Source organism: Spea bombifrons, chromosome 2 (genome assembly GCF_027358695.1).
Source record: "Spea bombifrons isolate aSpeBom1 chromosome 2, aSpeBom1.2.pri, whole genome shotgun sequence".
Lineage (NCBI taxonomy): Eukaryota > Metazoa > Chordata > Amphibia > Anura > Pelobatidae > Spea > Spea bombifrons.
The window spans coordinates 7,554,061-7,577,491 of record NC_071088.1 but is presented as its reverse complement, the minus strand read 5'-3'; the positions used below and the strand labels follow the sequence as shown (position 1 = coordinate 7,577,491).

General features: G+C 36.3%; 1 protein-coding gene across 4 annotated transcripts in view; it reads right to left on the bottom strand.

The window, feature by feature from the left end:
- Window positions 1–23,431, bottom strand: part of ERG (ETS transcription factor ERG) — a 94,773-nt gene that overhangs the window by 7,798 nt on the left and 63,544 nt on the right. For 2 of the 4 annotated variants that reach the window (XM_053456218.1, XM_053456221.1), the window contains exons 1-3: window positions 8,828–9,168; window positions 4,454–4,671; window positions 1,456–1,604 (exon numbers count right to left, since the gene is read on the bottom strand). In XM_053456218.1, the coding sequence (XP_053312193.1) occupies window positions 1,456–1,604; window positions 4,454–4,671; window positions 8,828–8,872 (412 nt within the window). In that variant the 5' untranslated portion in view covers window positions 8,873–9,168. Of the gene's footprint in view, window positions 1–1,455; window positions 1,605–4,453; window positions 4,672–8,827; window positions 9,169–23,431 lie in introns of those variants that run through there. The other 2 variants (XM_053456219.1, XM_053456220.1) reach the window with 1 other exon arrangement.

Sequence of the window (23,431 nt, the reverse complement as noted above, 5' to 3'; positions counted from 1 at the left end):
AAGGAACTGATTAAGGTCTAAGTCTTCACAGCAGGAATAATGGGTGGATGGGTTGGGGTGGAATGCGTCTTATTTGCTTTCAGATTCTACGATTCTATGTCAAACATTTAAAAATGATCAATTTTATTTGATTTCACTACACTGACATACTGTTTATCTTTATGGTAAAATCAATCATTGTTACACTCACAGGCCAAGTTGACAAATCAAAACAAGATATGCCACGTATAACACCCAAAAGTCATACTTCTCCAAAACACTGGGAGGTAACATGAATTAATGACGATTATTTTCAGCCAAAGCGTCTACAGCTGAACCAAAAATAATGACCCACGTCTGAAACAGTTGTATACAGCGTTTGGAAGTTCAATATTTTCTTCAAAGGGAAGTTGTTTGAAACTTGACAATTTTCCTACTTTATGTTGGGTGGGCAGGGGGTGTTTGATCTCAGCTGGAGTGTTTTGACTCCAGATGAAATGTTTTTGAATTAGCACATTTATAATATATTTCCATCATATGAACCGGTTTATTTTATTGACGATCTCGGCAAATGCTTTTTTTTTTTTTGTACTGGAATAGGAAGGGTTGAAAGACACGCTTAGTTCAACTGATTCCAGATTTTTTTTTTGTTGTTGGCCCAAAAGATCGCAGCAAAGCTCGAAATAAGTCTTCAAATTTTAAAGGATAAAAAAAGTGAATCACAAACAAATACCCAGCACTTGTTATTTCTTTTAACCCCTTAATGACAAAGCCGGTACATGTACGGGCTCAAAATGCATTGTTTTCAATGGGTTTAGGGACCGCCCATTGTCCTTAAGGGGTTAAAAAGTTTATTTTTGCCTTTTTTTTTTGAAGTTTGTGATGACTTTTAAGTGAATCCCAGTTCAAACAGAAAGACGTAGAGTCACTAAACCTTTCAAGAACTCAAAGGATCCTTCTTCAGATCATTAAATACATCTATATCTCAGCCCGCTGAGCTGTGCAACCTCAAATACATTCCCCGTGTGACCTCATTGTGATGTAGGGAAGCTGTGTGCCTAGATATGATGACATATCCCAGCCCTCATGGTTTATAACCTCGCAAGGGGTAAGGTAGGGGTCCCTTGGGGGCATCTATAATATGGCTTGATACTTTTGTGATGGAGATACACTGTATAAAAAAAGCCAAGGAATCACCTTAATCATTAAAAAAGGAGATCTCCCGTGTTGTTCTGGTGTTCAGCTTCTAATATAAGAACTAACTGGCGGCAATAATACATATAATTCCATGACGATGTCAGGATTGTATAGCTTATTCTCTTTTCTCTATATGGCACAGACTCCTGGAAACCGTTGATTGGTTGCGGGTGCCACTTTTTTTTTTTAATGTAAAATTCCTTTTCGATGTGTTTTAAGGCAATGTGTTGGCATCTCCGGCCAGTCCTTTGTCTCGTGTCCTACGGCAAGCAGACTTACCAGCAGGGACGATCACTCTCCGTTCATTGGTTGTCATGTTGGGGGGTGGAACGTGCTTCTCTTCTAAATAGCTGCCATAGTTCATTCCGACATCTGACCCGCCGCCCATCTTGCCTCCTTTCGCTATGCTGCAGTCATCCGGGGAACTCCTAGGAGAAGACAATACCTTCTAATAAGTATTTTTTTACTTTATTTAGCCTTTTAAAACATATTTGAAATTATGAGGTTTGCGAAGTAAAAGATTAGACAAGAAGTGCAAGTTAGCTACCATTTGGCACAACTGTATCACAACCTCCGGGTCATGTTTTTGTAAGAAGGGTTAGGTTGCCACCATTAGCAATGGATATTAAATGGTTAACATGAATATCCCTGCTGACCTCATGCCAGCCAATCAAAGAGCATAAATTCTACTCCCTGATTGGCTATCCCGTGGCGTTGTGATTGCTATTATCTTTTCGTAACATGAACAGATCTTTCAGAACTGTACAATATACAGTAGACATATTATACATTGTACAATATATACGCAATAGAAAACAACAAATATAAGCAAAATCAGAGGACATGTTTTCAGTTATTATTATAAAATTTCCAACATTCTCTCCTAGAACTTTGGGCGATTAATTTCAGGGTTATATTTTTATAGTGGCATTGACCATTTTAGGCTTAATAGGGATTTAGGGAACATTAGGGGTTAAAAGCAATGGTGGACCAGAGCACAAACTATGTATATATCTGTATATATATTTATATATATATATATCCATAACAATGGCCTATATAACTTTAGTTAATATCAGCATCGCTAGCCAGACAGATAATCGGATCATAAAATTATACGTTCTAAAGTTTTTTTGTTTAACCTGGAGGATTTCCAAGCCTTAAAAGTGAGAATATCTTTACTCTAAAAGAGTCACTAAAACCTGTTGTAGGAAAATATCCCAGATCGAGCTGAAGGAACGTGTGGTTTACATCCAAATCAATCCTCAATGTTGTGTGTCTGGAGGCACAAAAATTACTATTAATCCTGAAAACAGAAGCTATTTTAAAAAAAAGTAGAAGTGAGGGCAGTGAGTGTTGTGTATTTGTGAGTATACTTAATTTAAGTGGGAATCTGTGAAATCGGCCAATTTAATACTTCCAAGGCCAACACTTTGATATTCCAATAATGTGATATTAATGATACGGGGTTACATTTCAGGGGAGATATTTTTCGGACTCATAGTGCTTTACAAAAAAAAGAATGGCAACAGTAGCTTAGTTTAACCAGATAGAATGTTGAATTGAAGAAGACAGAAGGATTGTACCATATATTACCATATATGGGCATATGCAATAGACAGACTGCTATGAGTCTATACCATGAGTAATTAACACAAAATAATACATTTGGAGCCAATTTCTTGACGTTGTCTTTTTGTTTTTGCATAAATAAAATCAATACGATTATATATATATATATGTGTGTGTGATGTGTGTGTGTATAAAATATAAATAATCCAAAACTAAAATAATAATAATAATAATATAAAATTGGTGACTACACTAATGTTGGATGCTATTGTAACTTAATGTTATGAAACGGATTTTAATAAAAGCTAAATCTAAGGCAATCACAGAGAAAATACCATATTTTTCTATAGTGATTGCCGCAATTTGCACCAGAATCATTTTTCAGGCCCATTGCTGGATCCAGAACGAATGCCATTACATCCCACCAACCTCACCTTGTATACCGTACTGCCTACGCGGTATCTTTATGGGAAGAATGAGTGAGTTGGACCTGCATAATGTCACAATTATCGAAATTTCATGAAAATGTTGCTTCCTTGGACTTGTTCATCAAAACTACGGTTACATTACATTTATTTATAAAGCGCTGGCAGATTCCCCAGAGCTGTGTTCCAATTCTATGAAATAATTGTTTTATCTCTTAGTTGATGGATGGAGTTTATCCAGGATGTTAGCTCTGATTTTTTGTCCATCTAGAGATAATATAGATATATTCAATATATATATATGGTATATACTGTATATTAATGCATTTTGGTTTCTGGCTTAAATTAGATGAAACTGACTACTGAGACTACTTTGTAAATGTGTCTGCCTTCTCAAACCACCGCATGAAATCAAGCATCAATGCCACGTTCAGCAGCATAACCAGATCAAAGTATGAAAACGTTCTTATTTCAAACACCTTTCTACTCCAAAGTTTACTTACAGCTACAGAGAAATGTAAAGAAAATAAACGCAGCTCACTGAATGCCCACGACAGGAAAAACAAGTACAAAAATGTTTGATAGTTTGAAGTCGGTATCGCTACATCAATACCCGATCTGTAACAAGATGACTATGAGCGTACAATGAAGTAAACAAATATCTGTTGGATTTGGGGTTTTTGGGTCTTTTTTTATGAACTAAAGGAGCAATGTGGGATTTTTTTTGTACTTAAACATAGCTTTTGAGACCAAGCGACCACTGAAATTCACCTATAGGTTACACTGGCCCTTTAAAACGCCATAAAAGGGGCCAAAAGTTACTTTTAACAAATTGCTTGGAATTTTGGGTACGAGATTGTTCCAAACAACTGAGGAAACATGGATAGGGCCATTAGTTGGTCCAAGAGAAGATGGCATCTTTTTTAGACCAGCACAGAAAAAGATGTCAAGTCACATAGGTTTTCAGGACCTAAGAGGTCTCTTCTTCAGATGCAATGAAGAAGAGATTTCTTCTGGTTTCCATCTGAAGAAGATACCTCTGAGATCCTAAACGGTTGCTTGACTCTAGATCCTTTGCTATGCTGGTTTCCCCAATAAAAGTTATTGACTTTGACTAAAGACACCATGAGCAAGGTAAGAACAAGCTCAGGAGCAACTCATCAGCCAACATTCACCAGTCACTTCAGAAAATGAGGTGTTTTTCAGTATTTTCTTAAAGTCTCAATGGTAGAAATGAAAAGACTTGTTAACACTTTTATTTAATCGGAATTCCTCCTTACCTGGATCCGTTCACTTGGTTTGGGTTGCATTCCATCTTGATGGTGACTCTGGAGGGAGGCTGCGACAACCAGTCTTGTTGAGGGACACGCGGACTCATTTTCGAAGTTTGCCCATATTCACTCGAGGAAGATGCGGTCATCTCCGACTTAGCAAGGTGCGGAGTTCCGTAGGCACACTCAAACAATGACTGATCTTCACTCACCACTGATAACGCTTCCTACAGACAAACAGGGGATGCACAAGAGATTGCATTTGTCTCGTTTTACTATTTTTATGCCGACTGCAAGTATTTTTAGGGCGCAGAGACAATATTTTATTAAAAAGCTAAAACGGAAAACAAATGGTTTTACATAATTAGGGAAAATACTGAAAAATAACAAATAAATTATTAAATAAACATTAGGCAACTTTTAATATTTGAAACGTAAAAAAAAATGTTTATTAAGTAAACCTAAAGACATTCGGCCCATCTCGTCTGTCTAGTTTTCTAAACATTATCCGGTGTTTGTCTTATGTTCCGGATAGCCTATGCCGTGCATGTTTAAAGTATCTAATGGAATTAGCCCAGGGGTTCCCAACTCCAGCCACCAAGATCCGCAATAAGGCCACAGTTTTGGGATATCCCAGCTTAAGCACAGGTGTCTAAATTAAATATTAATTTAACTTCTTGCTTTAACCCCTTCAGGACCGGCGTTTGTGTACTGCGACTTCAGTTGAAGACCGCAGTTTTTTTTTTAAAATATTTAAATTCCGTGCTCGTGATTCGCTGCAAAACGATCACGTGCACGGAATTGAGGGGGAGTGGCTGCTACGGATCGCTGGGGACAGCGGTCAGTAGCAGCCGCCCCTCCCGATCCCAGCGTTCATAGCGACGCTGGATCATGCATCATCGATGACGTACTTGGTACGTCCCGGACTGCCGGTGACCTTTGACCAGGAAGTACCAGGTACGTCCCGGTCTTGAAGGGGTTAAGGCAAGGATAAACAGAGATCCTGGCCTGTTTGTGACCCTCTATCACCGGCATGCTATGAAAGGGGCATTCCAGCCATCATATGCAGCACACATCTCCTGACATGTGACATACTTGGCGTGATATACTCAGCAAATGTCCTAGGGGTAGCGGGATTAATGAGACCCCTCAATGCGCATATGTGTAATTGATCCGCACACCATGCATAAGGCTGGATGCTGCAGCTTCTCTCTTAGGAAAGTATTTTTTTACCTTTTAAAGAATACATATTAAAGTACTCATAAAGTACTTGAATATGTATTTTTCTTTGGTAAGGCTGTCTGGGACATTAAACTGTCCCTTTCAAAGAATCTACCACCCTTTCCATTTGGACTACAAAAAGGGTCCTTTAAAGAGGAAATGTCAACTCATTTTTAGTCCTAATATAATTAATTATGGCTTCATTGGAAGAACCGGACTGCTCAACTGAATGGAATATTCATTTTTTATAACATTGTATAACATTGTAGCAAACCTTACTTAAAAATGAATAAATTATTATTATTATTAAAAAAACTAAAAAAAATTTACTTATGTAGGTTATTGGTATGTGTTTTATATAAATAAAAATTAATAATTTTTTTTTTTTAAAAAAACATTGTAGCAAACCTCACTATTTCACGTGCTCACAAAACCTATATATTTAGAGGGATTAATTGTGGTAAGCGAACTTCCGGACATTGTTTCATCAGAACGGTTACATGTTGTAATAGCCTCAGTTACTGGAATTCTATTAGACAGCTTTCATTGGTTCTGGTAAAGTTTGTCTAATGTGTTTGAAACTGAATAACCGGATGAAATTATTGTTGGGTGCAACATAATACCACTTGTTTACCAAAATATCTTGAAGTTTTTGAGTCATAACCGAATTCTGAATCTATGCATCATCGCATATTATTCACAGAACACTACAAAGAACCTGCCCGTCAACGGACTACAACGTTCACAGATCATCTTTAAACCCAAATACGTTTTAAATAGGAAACGTGATTTTTCTGTTGAGATTACAAATTGCCTAAACCTTCGGTTTTTCTTTTTTGGGGTAAATATAGTCCAAGGTCCATTGGAGTGAAGGCTCACAATTGTTATATGTCTTGTCAATTAAAAAAAAATATTAATATTAATGTTTTTTTTAGCTAGTTCTTCAAGGGCAGTTTCAGAAGTGGCATTCTTGACACTCTCAGCTAATTTATCTCAAATGTTCCTAAGTAAAAGCATCATTTTTAGAGATCTGGATGAACACAACTGGAGGTACAATGCCCATAGTCCTCCCTTTATGATTTATTGGATTGTAAATATATAATACTAGTGATAGTTTGAAGGGCAGATTCCACATGACTTTGTATTCTTGTAACTAAATTTGCAGTATTACCCAATATTTGTGTGTCTGCAAAAGAGGTGAGTGAACAGGCTCTTGAGTAGTACAAGCCAAGCTGGACCTCATCTGCGTCCATGCAAGACATGAAGGAGTCAGATGCGCTGGACACTAAAGTCATAAGGATGCTTGAGACCACCAAGTACCTGGTAACAGGGGGGGGGGGTTAGATGGCTTGCTTTGGTCCAACTTCACTTGTCTTATCGAGCTGTAGTCCAAAATGGGCAGAGTTAAGCTTTGGGTTGGAGGCCAGAAGGTCTAGCCCCCAACATTGCCCTTCTATTGAAATAATGGTGCATTATGAATGTATCCTGTTGATGAATGACGGTGTATTCTATGTATCTTTTATCTCAGGGTTAATATTTATCCCATTGTTATATCCATGATTATTTTATTTTATACATAGTTTCTAGGCACAAACATCCTCGCAGCTTAGCTGACAAGCATTAAACCCGTAAACAGCCTTGCTCAGTGGCTGGCTTCACAATAGGTTATTCCCAACAATCTCGTCTCTTAACCTTTAAACTGAAAGGTCACCCCCACTAATGATTTCACGTTTTCCCACGGAAGCTAGTGGATGAAAGGTTAATTTTTCTCAAAAATCAAACAATGCTTTGGTATTTTATGAGAAAGCAGGTGAAAGTTCTTTGCTGACATGTACAGGAAAAAATAGCCAAGGGAAATATCCTTTTTCTTTTTTCTTTTTACTCCTTATTATAAATTTAATAACTTTTACAGATAAAATTATTTATTTGAATACAAAAAGCTAAATTAATAGTTTAAGCAGATAAAACAAGTTTTAAGAATTTACTCTTTAAAGTCCTATTTTGCTCACAAAATAATACTTCCAAATATTATTCTCCTCTTTCTGGTTGGCTGCTAATCTTCTATATTCTTTATTCCTTTTATATTGTGAAGAAGTCTTCTTTTAATGTTAATAAAGACTTGCAAGGTCAGAAAAAAATTCACAAAGGTCACAGCATTCTTCACAAAGGGCCGGAGGTCTTTAAACATTGTTAAAAAAAATATTATTTATCTATTATGATAGATAAATACCTACATATCTCACTTTCCAGGAATTGCCATACTGATAGCAATCCTTCTTTTTTGACGAGCTTTCCAGGGAGCTCATTCCTGCTCCTATATCAAAGTGTTTATTATATTTCATATTTAATTGGAAGAAACTACTATAGTTGTTAATACCAAAAACAAAACAAAACACCTAACAAAACAACCATGAATTGTATCCGTTCCCGCTGAATACAGTTTAATTTCGTCAAGGAACCCACACAGTCTTGGACCCTAACAATTAGCATAAGATGCCAAGATATCATCATCCACTTCAAGCCGAGGTTCTATAACTGGAGTTTTATTGCTGTGATTTCAACGAACACTACTTAGAGACTGGACGAGGAAAAACGAAATCAACAGGTGACGTCAAGGACTCATTTGCAGAAAAAAATTTCCAGGAATATGCAAAATATATATATTTTTTAAGGAAAAAGTCTTTGCAAAGATCACATGCTAAATATCCCCTACTCATCAACATAAAAAGTTTCCGTCAAGCATTTGGAAAGGCGGATAATAATATCATATCTAAAAAAAAAATCTAAAATGCTCATGACATAAAATGAGTATTAAATAAAAAAAACATAATAAAAAAATAATTTTTAATCATAAGAATATCACAAAATCATTTCCGTTCCTAACTTCATTTAGTATTTATCAGATTTATTGGCTTACAAATTTACATGATGTCTCAATGGCTATAATCCATGGCCAGCCAACCAACCAATCAATCAAAGACGTCTCAGTGTTCACTTCTAAACTGATACTTTTAAAGATTGCAACAAAGTCACAAGGTCCGTCTTTCTATATAACCGCCACAAACCCCTACTGCATTTTATTATTTTCTGTTAGAAGAACAGGGAACCCTAAAAGTTACCCAAATTAGTTACAGGCACAAAAAAAAACAACAAGGAACTTACATGGGAGAAGTCCTCATAAGTTCTCATGAAGTGCATTCTCTGCATTTTGCCAATACAGTAGATCCCAAATGTTCATCCTTTTCCTTGTCTTCTTTCATAAAGACTCCAATGTAATAATTATCTTTTTTGACCACGTGGAGTCGCTTATTCTACAAACTCTCCCTCGTACAAACAAACAATAGAGGACCATCGAGTTTGGTTTCTATACGCTGCAGAAACATCCTTAAGAGCCGGGTCTAGCTTGATGAAGTCTTCTTATACCATCTACAGTCACAGCTCCATCAGAGAGTAAAGTCAACTTAGGTTATCGATCCCAAGGAATTTGGTTGAAAAGCCATAAATGAACATATTTTAACTCTTTCAGCTCGATTTACAATTTTGCAGTGGTTTGCTCGAAGATAGACGATAGAGAGACTTTTCCGCCTAGTATGAGTCTGAGTAGCTATTCAGTCGAGTGGATATTGCGAAACTCCATTGGGAAGTGTATCTCTTCCAGTGCTTATCCTGTCTGCATTAAGAATGTAGAGTGTCTTTAATCTAAGACACCTTCCTGTTTTGTTTCCTCTCTTTTTTTTTGACTACAATTAATTATCATCCCATCCATTCGCCAACTAGAAAACCTCTAAACATGCTTATTATGGTGGCCTTTCGTGAAATACCATAACCAAGAAGTAGCTTTGTTTATAAGTAATTTTGGATCAATTCCTGTTTGCAAGATTTAGATAATTACACAACCAACGGAACCCACATATGATGTAATACATACAAACAGCGACATCAAACTATACATTATCCTGAGATGTTTATAGAGTCAAGTTACTTTTTTAATGCCGTTGGTGTTAAGAAACCAATGCATGATCTGCATGATTATTCCTCCCCATTATGTTATATCTCCCCTATAGTGGATGAGCTGAAACCAGATAAGAAATCCCTGCTATGCCATCCTTTGCTACCAATCTCCAGCTCTATTAGATAAAAGTCCATTACTTATCCCCAAAATAATGATGCTTCTTACGCCTGAATTCTAATAAATGAATTTAGTTATTGTTCAAGGCGTAATATATATATATATATATATATATATATATATATATATATATATATACATACCTCTAGTCATTGTCATAACGCAGCTTACACCTCGATGTCAAGCAGGGCTGTTAAATATCACATATGTTAAATACCACAAATGGTGAATAGCAGATCAGTATTTTAACACTAAACTATTGTAGCTAACGCTTTTCATTTTTTTGCATTTCATATTATTTATTGCTAGACGCTCCGCTAATGGGTTTCACATTGCTTGAAAGCGAAATTGCATATTTTTTAGCCTTAGCCAACTGGAACCAAGAATATAGTTTGGCTCGGGTTCTCTCCGAAGCCGCGGTCACCAGGATGACTTTGTGGCGTTACCTCCTTTTAATAATATTTTTAGAACTTGTTTTCCTCTTATGCCTTCTTCACGGACCCAACGTTGGCATCGATAATAAAAAAAAAAAAAAAAACCGGACCTATTTGGCGTACGCAGAATTATAATCGGGTTAGCCCTTGATGTAAGACGTAACATTTTGTTTATTGTTCTAAAAAGGAGCAGCCACATGTGGTTTCACTTAGCCAAATAACCCTCGTGAAACTCAAGAATTTCATTGCACCTCTTGTTCTAAAAATGGAACGAAACTCAACTTAGCGGTCTTTTCAATGATAGATTCAGACAGCATGGAAATTTACCCGGCGTGATTATTCTGGATATAAAATATCCACTTATAACGCATTCAGCCCTCGGGGCAGAGACGCATGTACAAGTCAAATTAAGTGTACCTATTTCGCCCTGGCGTTGAATGGGAACAATTGTTACTTTATGTTCTACGGAACAATAAGACAGTGTAAGAGCTTGTAGAATGGCACGATCCAGAAGGCATTTCCTCGAAATCCACATAAATTTTAACAATACGAGACTTATACTCATATATTTAGTGCCACGCAGTTATGTTTTTTAGGTATTTGGTTGCACTAGACCATAGGTTTCTAGGCTTCTAAAAGCATTCCATCGACGGCTAACATTTAAAAGTATTTAATACAAGTCTATACGATTTACCTGTTCATGTCTTCTGAAAATAAATATGAATTCTTCATTCATTTACAATAAAATGTGTGCCTTTTTTTCAGTTTTTTTTCTTAACCAATTCGGTAACCACCAAGAAAGTATTGACGGCTACAAGAATATATATCAGGAAAAATATACACATCCGTAAAGACCACCATCCGTGGTTACTGTATAAGCAGGGTCTTTAATTAAAGGCCATTTTCTACTAATTTCAATTAGAAAATTTAATTTCCACGAACGGCGAGAGATCCTGGCGGATTAAGAAAGCCGTTCACAGACATGCCAGACACGATCTAGATATTTTAAATCAAATCTCTTTCCTAAAAGTTTTCCCCATTGAAAAAAAAAAAATAAATGTTACTTTAAAGATACTAAAAATGCAAGATATTACCCTGGGAAGGGATCGCCATGTTTTTGGAATAACATTAGAAATATTGAAATATCCTACACATTTTTATTTATTTTTTTAAATTATATTTTGCAATTTTCTTAGAAAAATTGAATTTGACAGCGGATAAAAACCCATTCTGCTCATTTTTTCCCGATGCAAAGACTCAGATCTTAATTAGTCGTTGGTCTTGTGTTATATTCAGTAGCCATAGGCCACTCGTGCTTGTTTAACTTTTATAACTTTTAGTTGTTGGGGGGTAAACAACAAAAAAAATCCTATAAATGGCTAATTAGTAGAAATTTTCTGTGGTTTGGATTGTTCTTAAAAAGCCATCAAAATCATATAAAAATCGTCGCTATGTGCTGGAATTACAAAGGATCTCAGAAAAAAAGGAAATTCTTTACCCACAATTTCTCTAAGTTTCTCAATCACTTCCTCCCCCCCTTTGACCCCGTGATTTGTTTTTTCTTACATATGTTAAAGAAATCCTCCCTAGGTATTTAAGAGAAAAAAAAATGCCATTGTTTGATTGTTTTCTTCAACAAAGGTTGTTAACATGCATGCCATTCTCATATCTTCTGCACCACGTCCAACAACCTCCCCCCCCCAGAAACAACAGGAAAACAAAGTGCAGACTCAGAATAACCATTTCCACAGAACAATACACTCAGCCGAAAAAAGAGAAGGTATTGGCAAGGGACTTGATGAAGAAAGGAAAACGGGCATCTTAAGAAAAGCGTTCTAACAGCACACACTATGTTGTTAAAAAAAAACCCAAAATCGTCAATTTAATGGATTTTGCATTATCTCAGTGATCCTTTATGTCTTCAGCCTCACTTTTTTATATTAACCAACATTTGTTTTATTAGAAACGTCATAGGACGGGGGCTGGGTAGGTCTAAATTCTGCTTAATGAAACATCTCGGGTATTTTTTTAACCCCCCCCCCAAATTCAGTAACCTCCGCTCCCGAAAATCTTCTCCTGTGGAACTGATTTGGATAAATCCAGGCTTACTCAAGCCTACGTGTTCCTCGTGAATTTAAGGCAAGAAATGTAGCGACGATGAACCCAATTTTGAGCTGGGACTTGGATAAAACTCATAGAAGGGAAGTTCGGATACAGTTTGGGTCCTGGCAGCTTAGCCTGACTACGGGCAAACCACTTTCAAGATTTCATCTGTTGGATCTCATTGGAACAGTCCATAGTTTATCAACCATTTCCCTCAGAGATGGCTCTTCACCTGGATGGGATTGGGACTGCATTAAATACATTCCAAGCAATGGGACGCTGCCGTAGGCTTGACCCAGGGCAGAGCCCCAGCTGCCCCTTTGTTGTCTGGCGTTTCTTACTGAGAAACACCAAGATATGATGTCATATCCCAGCACTTACTTCAAAACATCCCATAGTCTACATGGGATAATTGGGGAGATCAGAGATCGATCTTGTAACAGGCCCAATGGAGCAGCAACACACCGGGGGATGGAGGATGGGGGGACTGGCACTCTCTAGACCCGCCACCCTTCGCCTTGTTGGCCTAGTCCAGAAAACGTAGCTGGTGCCAAGTAAATATATTTTAAGTTCAAAATTTACAAAATAATTTTTTAAGATTTCTGAATGCATTTTTATTCTTATTAGTTACATTTTCTTAATAATGTATCAAATTGCCTTCATTCTGCTATTTTGGAAGCAGTTCTTCCCATAGCCTCTCTACGTAAGGGAGTCGCTTTCTGTTGTTATACCCAATGAGGAACCTGGGTCTGAAAATACGATCTCCAATCTGATTGGGTGAAGTATAAATATTTTGCACAAAATGTAAAAAAAAAATGCGATTCTGCTTGAATAAAAAATATTTATAGTTTAACGTTCTTATCGGTTAAACACTAGGCGGGTATCAATGCTCCATAATAAACAAGATATTCGTATGTCCTTCGGCAATGTGATCTTAACACGCGAGTCCTGACATCCGGTCTGCTAAGAATACGGAGAATTTTAAATGGGCTTCAAGGATTCCTGCCCTTCCTGAGTTTGCTTTTCAAATTCATCTTTCTTGGACGAGACGTATACGACAAGCTGATGTTTTCTTAGTTTAGGAGGAAATAACAATCAGCATTTTTCCTACTAATATTTTGCTTAATTCTTAGCTTCATCGCACACACCCGCTAGAAATACTATATGTATTTACAAATGTATTTTTCTTCATGGAACTGAAATAGCTGTGACAAATAATTAAATAAAATGTCTTTATTTGGAACAGTAAAAGAAAAATATGAATTTTTATACTTTTTATTTATTAAGATTTTATCTATCTATCTATCTATCTATCTATCTATCTATCTATCTATCTATCTATCTATCTATCTATCTATCTATCTATTTTATCTATCTGAGCAGCTTAACCCTTCTCGCCAGCCCTGGTAGGGGATATTCTGCTCTGGTGCATGTGGTTTGTGTGTTTTGTGTCTTGCTGTTGTGTTTTTTTTTATTGTCAAGGCAGTGATGGTGTCCCGGCTCATTGTTTATCCGTTTCCTAGTGTATCCCAGGGCTCTGTAGCTGTCGTCTTGTTTAAGGATATATGTTGTTTGTGTTTTGCCACGGGGCGTAGGAGTTTTTTAATAAAGCTGTGGGCCATAATCAGTGTTGTGAGTCTTTGGGAGAAAAAGTGGTATAGAGGAGGTAAGCACTTGATTCTTAATAACATTCATCTTTGAAATTAATAAAATCGCTAGTTTTTTTGGGAAAAAAAGACCAATCCAGTACTTTTTTTTAGGTTAAAGAACAATGACGGTTCTGCATTTCATAAACATTTTGTGTGTTTTTTTTTAATTTCATTGTATTATTTGGTGGCAAATTAATAATAGTATTTTGATTTAAGAAATCATGTATTGTTTTTTTAAAGGGGAACTGGAAGCTTTTTTGTGGGAGGGGAAGTGGGTGGCAGTAGGAGGGAAATGGGCGGGGAGTGGGTGTAGCCAAATAATCACTTCCTGGCCTGGACAAAGAAGAAATTGACCCAGAGATCCAGGAACGCAGGGCGTTACCCGGAGACTCTGAGTCAACCCCATAGAGTTCCCAGGTATGTTTATAAACCTGGGATCCTATCCGGTTATGAACATTTTTTTAATTTTTTATGTGATTTTATGGAGTGTTCGATTGAAAAAAACCTAGGATTTGGAAAAAAGTGGATTTGGAAAATAATTGTTTCCATTATAATTTGCAAAGCTTCAAAGATTCTCTGTTTGGGTGAAAGGGTTGTCACAATGTTTGTGAATACTACGACTATTATATTTTCTGGCACCAGCAATAAAAAAACAGACCCAGCACTTATTTGTTTGTGTAACCCAGTGTTTATTCTTCTTAACGCATGAACGGGGCCGTGATGCTAAAATGTAGAAGGTCACTTAATTGAACCAGTATGTCAGAACGTGAATATCTAAGAGAATAACGTCATTAAAAACAGAGCCGTTCAAGGCATCTGGCCGTGACCCCGGCTGCAAAAATCCACAAATGATGCTTCTTGCAAACCACAGGATGACAATTCCAACAGAAAATTGTAGCAAGCACCTGCAGTCAACTGTATAAAGATATAAAGAAAAACACATATTTTTCATTTATATTTTAAGTATTAGTGACAGATACTGAGTTATGGACCCTTGTAGGTCTCCTCCCATAACAGGGGAAAAAAAGGGTAAGAAGCGCAGACAGTTTTTGTTTTTTGTATACATTGTACAGCCAATACACTGTTTTTGCAGCATGCTTACACCTGTTTGGTAGGCCTCGTATTACACATTTATATTATTTGAGCCTGAGACTAGCTTAGCGCACCGACACTTTTTCTTTTCCCTGTTTGCACATATTTGAGGTTGTTGGCTCCTCATCAGTCTGGTTGCAGCTTGCTGTCCAGGGGTTAATAGGGAGGAGGTTTAATTGCACCTCCCCCAACACATTAATAAGGTTTTGGTAGCAGTATAAACTGCTTTGTGTGCCCACTATGTAGGAGGTGAGAGTAGGTTCTCACCCTATTGAGAGTGTGCCTTGACGTGGCGGGTGAGCTTAATTATGCTTTGGCCAATTCATAAAACCAAAACCTCTCATTTATATTATGTTTATATATTTGTTGCCAACTTTATTAGGGTGAGAAGCGCAGACAGTTTTTGTTTTTTGTATACATTGTCCTCCCATAATATACTAATTTTTAAATTACTAGCCCTTTTCTTTATGCTACACGGAATGGTTTTATATAAAATGTTATTTCTGAATAATCAACAAAAATTTTATATTTAAGCAACAACATACAAACTTTTCGGCCAATCAAGTGTAATTAATATTTTTTTTCATTGTTAAAAAAGCCTATATTGTACAACAATTAATTAGATTAATTTTCATAGTATTGAATTATCATACTAAGTCCCAGAAACATAGTATCGGATGTATGCATCGCCTTATAGGTAATAAAAAAATAAAAAATAAATTTTTTGTGGATTTATTAAAAACCCCTGTGTAATATTTCAGTTATAATGCCAGGAAATTGTTATTCTGTCCCGTTCCTGATGTCACGGGTTCTACTCGTTACCATAGACAAAGGCGTCTTACAAAACTAGCTTCGAGTAAATGAAGGAGCCCACAAAGGCCAGAGAACAACTTTTATGCAATTGTCATGAGAGCAAGTAAAGCAGGCTCTTTAGCAACTGTGCTTGTCAGCCAATCCCTGCCATTGGTTTATGTCACATGATTACATCTTAGAATTAATCTAACACATAAAAAACCTAAATTAGATTTGAATTATATAGAAATACTTGAGGGCAATTTTAAGGTTTTTTTTGTCAAGTTTATACTTTTACTAATTTCTTTAATAATCAGATCTAACAACTGATATTACAATGCAGTCATTATGTATTTCTAAATGAATATTACTTCATACGCAACAGTTCTCGGTTCTTGAGATATGGAGGAAATTATAGGACTAAATGTACCGGTACAAATAATTGGTAAACTTCCTCTGTACGATGTGCAATCAGAAAGTGTCCTTTACGCGATACTGAATCATCCGCATAAACATTCCGCTTTATGACTTAAAACCTATAAATTGTCAACGTGTCTGCCAGCATGTAGAAACTTTGCCAGAAGAGAAACATGTGATTGTTATCCAGTGATTGTAACCAATGCTTTAGGTTAATGAGATCATCAAATCACTTCAATTAATTTGTAATAATTATTACAGACTAAGCTGACCCAATCATTCTGCAGGGCCACCCAAGCTCTTCTTGCATGAGCAGCTAGCTAGGGTCGGCCCTTCGTAATTCATTGAAATTGGATCTCTATAGAAAACTCTCATTTTAAGGGGTAAGAATGCACTAAAAAAGAATGCATAATAAAGTACTCCGTAAGAAACCCTAGCTCTTCGTGAGTTAATCTTCCTTCTTGAAAACTGAAATAATGAAGCACGTATCTAAGGCAGAAGCTGCAGCTCTGCAGCTGTGTGCCTCATCCGTGGTCCAATGTTTCTTGACAGTGGCAGGAAAATGCTCCCATTGAAAACTATAGGAGTGCTTCCCACGCATGTACAAAAGGGGTCTGAATAGTCCCAGGCCTGGTGCCAGCGCTGGAGCTGACTGGTGGTAACTATATCATATGTATCATATATATTCGCCCAAAAGCCTGCACAAAAAATAGCTGGGGGCAAAGGGGCAAACGCATAAAAAAGAATACAACTTAATCCTCCCAGCTATACAATTGCATCTAACATATATGAAGTTAAGGCATAGCCTAGTTGTCCACTCTGTGTATTGGCAAACATGTATGTGATCCTAGGACACATGGAAAAGAACAAAATCCAGCCCATTGTACCCAATTCTTCTTTGTTTCAATGCATATTTTTAGCTTAATCTATCTTTTACGTAGCTAATACCTAGTTATGATATAGGTCAAAAATTGTATATATAACTATATATAAAACACGGCATATTTTTACTAATAACAAAACCATCCTGGCGCCTATCTGTGTCCATTGAGAAGATAGTTTTTTAAGTGTTCTATTTGTTTTAACTCATTTTAGGAAACCTTGTCCAAAGTTCTATAGCACTTCCTGTGTTTGATACATTGTGGGAAACAATGTTCTTCCCACTAGCCAGGAACTATGAATTACCTACAAATGTTAAAAAAAAAAAAATTTTTTTTACTTATTTTACTTTTTTCCCCCTAAAATAATAACAGCTTAACAACTTGAAAAATACATATAAGAAGAAATCAAAATAAATATTTTCACCTTATTTTTTACCGGAGATGTAGATAGTATGCACTGCACAAACCTTTTTAAGTTGAAGGTTAAAAAAATAAAAATAAATACCTAAGTAAAATTAGTTAATTGTGTATTTTTCTTTAAATTTTTCTTTAAAGTGACAATATCACAATATATCTATTTAAATGTATGCCTCTTTATATTTACTCCCTCCCCAGTGGATGGGAAATGATCAGCAAAGCAATTCCCTGTGTAGGCCACCTCCCTAAAAATGTTTCTACTGTATAGTCATTGCATGTACTGAATAGTAACAAAAATGTAAATATTCAAAAACACTATTTTTATGTATATGGGAGGTCCACTCTCGTATATCAGTGTTGGATAGTCATTGAGACACAATACCCTGTCGGAAAATTAAAAAAAAATAAAAGAATAAATAAAAAAATAAAAAAAATTACATTAAAAAAATTAAATAAATAAATAAATATATATATATATATAATAAATATCTAAATTTCAGATATTGATATCAGGAATATGTTACCTTCTTTTTTTTAAAAAGTCAAAAAAATCCTGATCACGATATATAAAGATATAAAGTTAGCTATTGCTATTTCTTGTTCAGCGTAGGGTTCCGCATGTCCTGATTCCACACAGGATATATCATACAATGTCTGGTACTAATGAGACAAATAGTTAAAGTGCTAATTACTAAGTCGCTATGGACAATATTTGCTGGGAAACCATCATTCCCTGGATATCCGGGACTGTCACTTCCTTTCCCGGTAGCCATGCATCCACTGGGGCTATCCCTACATAAAACGTTGAGTTCATCGTTGGCCATCGTACCAACATCTACGAGAAAATAAACGCTTATATGTTTTATAAATGTTCAAGGACAAGGTTTTAAATGTAGAGATCTACCAAGCATAAACATTCTGTATCTGCTACAACTACAACAAGTCTCATGGGCCACTAACTACACGAAGCAAGACATACTGCCCCGTTTTAAGATATCCAGTTTTTTTGTTTGTTTGTTGTTGTTTTTTTTTAACAAAAAATGCATTTTGCTAAATCGGTTTACTGACTCGACATTGTCTTGGTTCTCAGTTCTTGGGTGAATTTTTAGTCACCCTGGAACAAAACTCTAAGTATTTAAATCCCGCTGGAAAATGAATAAATTCTCTCCTTCAAATAAAAATGATTTTTTTTTTAAATTCTAATAAAAATAAAAAAATAAATTGTTAACTCATACCTCCCAATGGCCAAATGGCAAAAGAGGAACACTTTACAATATATGTATTGTAGTAGGTGTGTAGGATTCCACCCAGACAACTAAAATGACTTTGTAGGGGCTTCAGGGGAGAAAAGAGGGGCTTCGGGTATTCAGGTTCCTATATCTACTCATCTATTTTGTACTCTATTTTATGCCGGGATTTTATGCAGGGTTGCCTACGCTCCGAAATATGAATTCCTTTTGCAATATGTATAGACTTATGGAAACAAATACTAACAATGTCATATTTATATTAATTGACAAAAATTTAAGAAAATCTTATAATTTTAGAAGTTATGTGCAAGCACTTTTTAGATCGCAAATAAATATGAATGTATAAAAATCCAATATTTAGAAGATTTGGATAGTTCCTCTGTTGTACGTATTCCATTCGTAAAGTCGATACCACTGTGTTTCTCTAATGAATGTATGTTTCTTACACCAATAAGAAGTAGCTGAATGGTTTCAGGACTTGGTTTCCTTCTTGAACCTGCATATTTACTTACTCACTACTTAAAGGGTACTTCCGTTGGCTTTTATGGCGACTGCGACATGCCAGGAATTTTGGGTGAGGTTGAATGAAATCATGGGAAGTTCTGAAGAACAAAGCTGTTTTAATTAGATAGACTGCTGACTGTAGATTTGTCACATGGATATCTACATCTGATAAGTCAACCCCTCTTATTATTCTTTCATAATTATGTAATAATTTTATGTAACAACTTTTGCTACCCTCCTCCTGGGAAATGTATTTGTGAAGGTGTGTGTGGTTAGTCTTGCATAGGGGTGGGGCTAGATGCACATAGGGGCAGGGCTAGCTCCAGAAAGCCTTTAGTGGGTGGGGTATGGGTGGGAAGTGGGCGTGGCAAAACAAAAAGAAACTGACCTGGAGGTTAGGGGAAATAGCTCTTCTCCTGGAGACTCTGGGTCAAACCCCGACAGTTCCCAGTTATGCTAATGTAATGTGAATGATATTATCGAACGGGCAACCTTTTGCCTGGGGGGCAAGTACAATAAAATTGTGTTTGCCCCATATCAGTTGATCCACCACTTGACCCCACTAAACACTCACCATGAAGAGCAGTTCACACTGAGCTGGCCAAGCTTGATGAATATGGAGTAGCCCATAGGGGCCGCCAAGTTCCCATATATGCATATAACTCTTCTATTGTATATATATATATATATATATATATATATATATATATATATTTACCGGTGTATATATACAGTATATATATATACTGCATTTATGGACCTTTTTACCTTTTTAAACCTGTCCATACCTTATACTCCAAACCCCCGAAGCAAACTTTTTGCTTCTTAAACATGGTCAGTTATAGTTTCTAAAACATGAACACATTTTTAATACATTAAAACACATAAAAATCATCATGTATATATGTTTTTTTTATAAAAAAAAAATTGAAAGAAATACACGTATACATTGTGAATACTTCTCTCATGTAAACGGATCATTTTATACATAACGTATAGATGCAGTCATATGGACTAAAAGTAAATCAATATTTATATCCCTGGCTCTCATAGGGTTAATACGCGCGCCATCTCCCTTATAGCAAAAGATCGGGATGCTGTTTGCTGACAACACCAAAACCAAGCAAAAAAAAATAAAGTTTGCATCAAAGGACTGAACGCTTCATCAGTGACGGCAAAAGATAATAATTTTCAAAGCCGCGGCAACACAACGGAAACCCATTAGAGCGCCATTTACCGCTAAAAGCCCTCGCAGTTAATGGATAGATCTTATTAAACAAACTTCTGTTTTGGTTGTATATGAATCACAACCTTTCAAAAAAGTTATTCTCCTCCAAAGATGTTCCCTCGCGATAGGATGGGGGTCTCTTCATTGTTCCACAGCGCAGAATTCTTTTGCCCGGCTCTGTAATAAATGCATCCAACTCTTAACGGCCGCTGACAGGTCAGTAAAAATCAGTTGAGGGAAAAGGAAATCTTGTCGGAAACGAGATTAATCTTGTAACGAGTGTTTGGGACTGATAACCCATCTGTGCTTAGAATTACTTTTAACTGGAGAGCTATTAACCTTCACCTGACAAGCTGCATGCAACTGTTATAAACAACATTAAAGGGGCAGAACGCTTCTCGGTTTTTTTTTTTAAGTAGACTAAACATCCATTGTAGAATTCCACGTTAGGTATGGAGCTCGGAGATTAGAACTTCTACATTCCATGACTGTAATTGAGAAAAAAAGGCATGCAAACCCATTTGGGAAAGGAAAATAAAGATGATTATGCTATTGTTTTTGAAAAGTTGATGGTCTTCACTTCTGCAATGCATGGGACTATAAACGGCACGGCCTTGAAAAAGTATTTTTTTTTTGTGTGTGCCAACTCCCATTATCGATAAGGCGATAAATGTACAAAAGAAATTAAGAAATTTTAAAACTAAAGATTGAAAAAAAAATTAAACAAAAATAATAATAAATATAATATGTATATATACATATATATATATATATATATATAAATTAAAATATATATATATATATGAATAAAATAAAAATAAAAAATATATATAAATAAAATAAAAATAAAAATAAAAGAAAATATATATATATATATATATAAATAAAAAAATAATAATATTAATAAATATATATATATATGTATATAGCATGTAACAAATTCAGTAAAAGTGCCTGTGGATGATGGTTATAGTGGTCTGCACAATAAAGTAAACTTGCCCCATGGACTATAAAGAAACAATTTTTTTTTAATTTTTTTAAGCCAAAATTAATTGTAGGAGAATTATAGAAAATTATTGGTCTGCCCAAACTGGTTGCATCACAACAGACACGCTAAGAAAAAAATATTTCCAGGTAGGTAAGAAAAGAAATGCCAACAAAACTAACATTGTTACAGTTTTAATATTTTTTTCTATATTTGAGTCGAGATTCTTATTCAGCAATCCCTGCCAAAAATCACCAGTGGAACAGAAAACACTGGCTGAATGTTTTGGTTTTTCAGACGTCCTTTGGGGGTTCCACACGTCGCTGTGCTGTGGATGTTCATTGTGCTAAAGGTGTAACGCTATAAAAATAGATCATTGTACTCTTAGGATCATAATAATAACAATTTGTTTAATATTTTGAATTAAATGTACCCTATAAAATGTTTATATTCATCTTTTAACGCTACACAAAATTATCAAAACATAAAATAAAGACCCCACAAAGAGTATTGATAGAAAAAGAGTTGAATAATTGCAAAAAAGCACAGATTTAATGCTGTTGAGAAGCCGGCTTGGGGAAGCATAATCATCTCATAGGATAGGAAGCAGTCCGCCGGTCCGTCTCTCCAATACCTACCTCCCTGCCTCCAGTATAGGAGGGATAGTCCCTCCTCGGGACCCAAGTCCCTTATTCCTCACATCTAGTGCGCCCCTGTTGTTTTTCCCTCATAAACATAGATACAATATTATCGGTTATTTATTAGTTATTATATTTTGTTTTTGAAACATAGAATTTGCCGGAAGATCGGACCCATTCGGCCCGTCTAGTCTGCCCATTTTTCCTGATGTAAAGCCTATCCCATAAATGTCTACATTCCCTTACTGTACCACTTCTGCTGGGAAGCTGTTCCATTGATCTACCACCCTCTCAGTAAAGTAACACTTTCATCCATTCCATCTAAGCCTCTGTTTCGATTAGGATCTATTGTTCTAACATTTCTCTTCCTTCTAAATACATTTCCCTCCTGTACTCCAAGCCGTACATCCTAATAAATTGTATCCTGCAAACCATTCACCATTTTAGCAGCAGGGACACTTGGGAGGTATCCATGCTATGCGGCAGCTTTAATACAGTTTCTATATATATATATATTCTCTAAGTACACTATTAACCCTTTACTTGTCAGTAGGAAACAGCCCTTTGGCCCCGAACATTTTAAAGCTGATGCGTATGCAATTTGTAGCACGTACGATTTGTTTTATTTAAATAAATCACTCAGAAACACGAGACAGAACCCCCCTTACTGAACAGAATTCGTCTCCCCTCCTGCATACTCGAGATAATGCAGGGAAAACATTTTTTACAGGAGCTCACAATTGGTTATTTCACCTACCCGTACGCAGCACATAATTACCGCAAACCCCGTTCCAAATCAAATACATTAGGTCGTTCGGAGCCAAGAAGGGATTGGTAGAGAGCCAGGCTAAAGATGTGCGGCGCAAACCCCCCCGACCGCAGAGCGTTCCACGGAGTGTGCCGGTGTCACCACCACTTACTCAGCTCTTATTCTATATAATAGTTTCAACGTGTTACACAGAGGAGCAGAGGAACGTGTCACCGAACCCGCACGTCGTTATCTTCCAAAGAGTCGGGGCTCTTTTCTGCTTAACAGTTCATGCATTTGGCACAGAATGAGTGAACAGAGCTGGATTAACACTGCATGGGGCTTTAGGCGAGGTACCAATGTAGGCTTTACATACGAGGTTAGCTGTTTTCATGGAAAACAAGGACATTTCTGTCTGTAACATAATTGCAAAAAGGTTTCTAACGTGCCATTGGAACACAGGAGTGATAAAGGGCCATTGGAACACAGGAGTGATGGG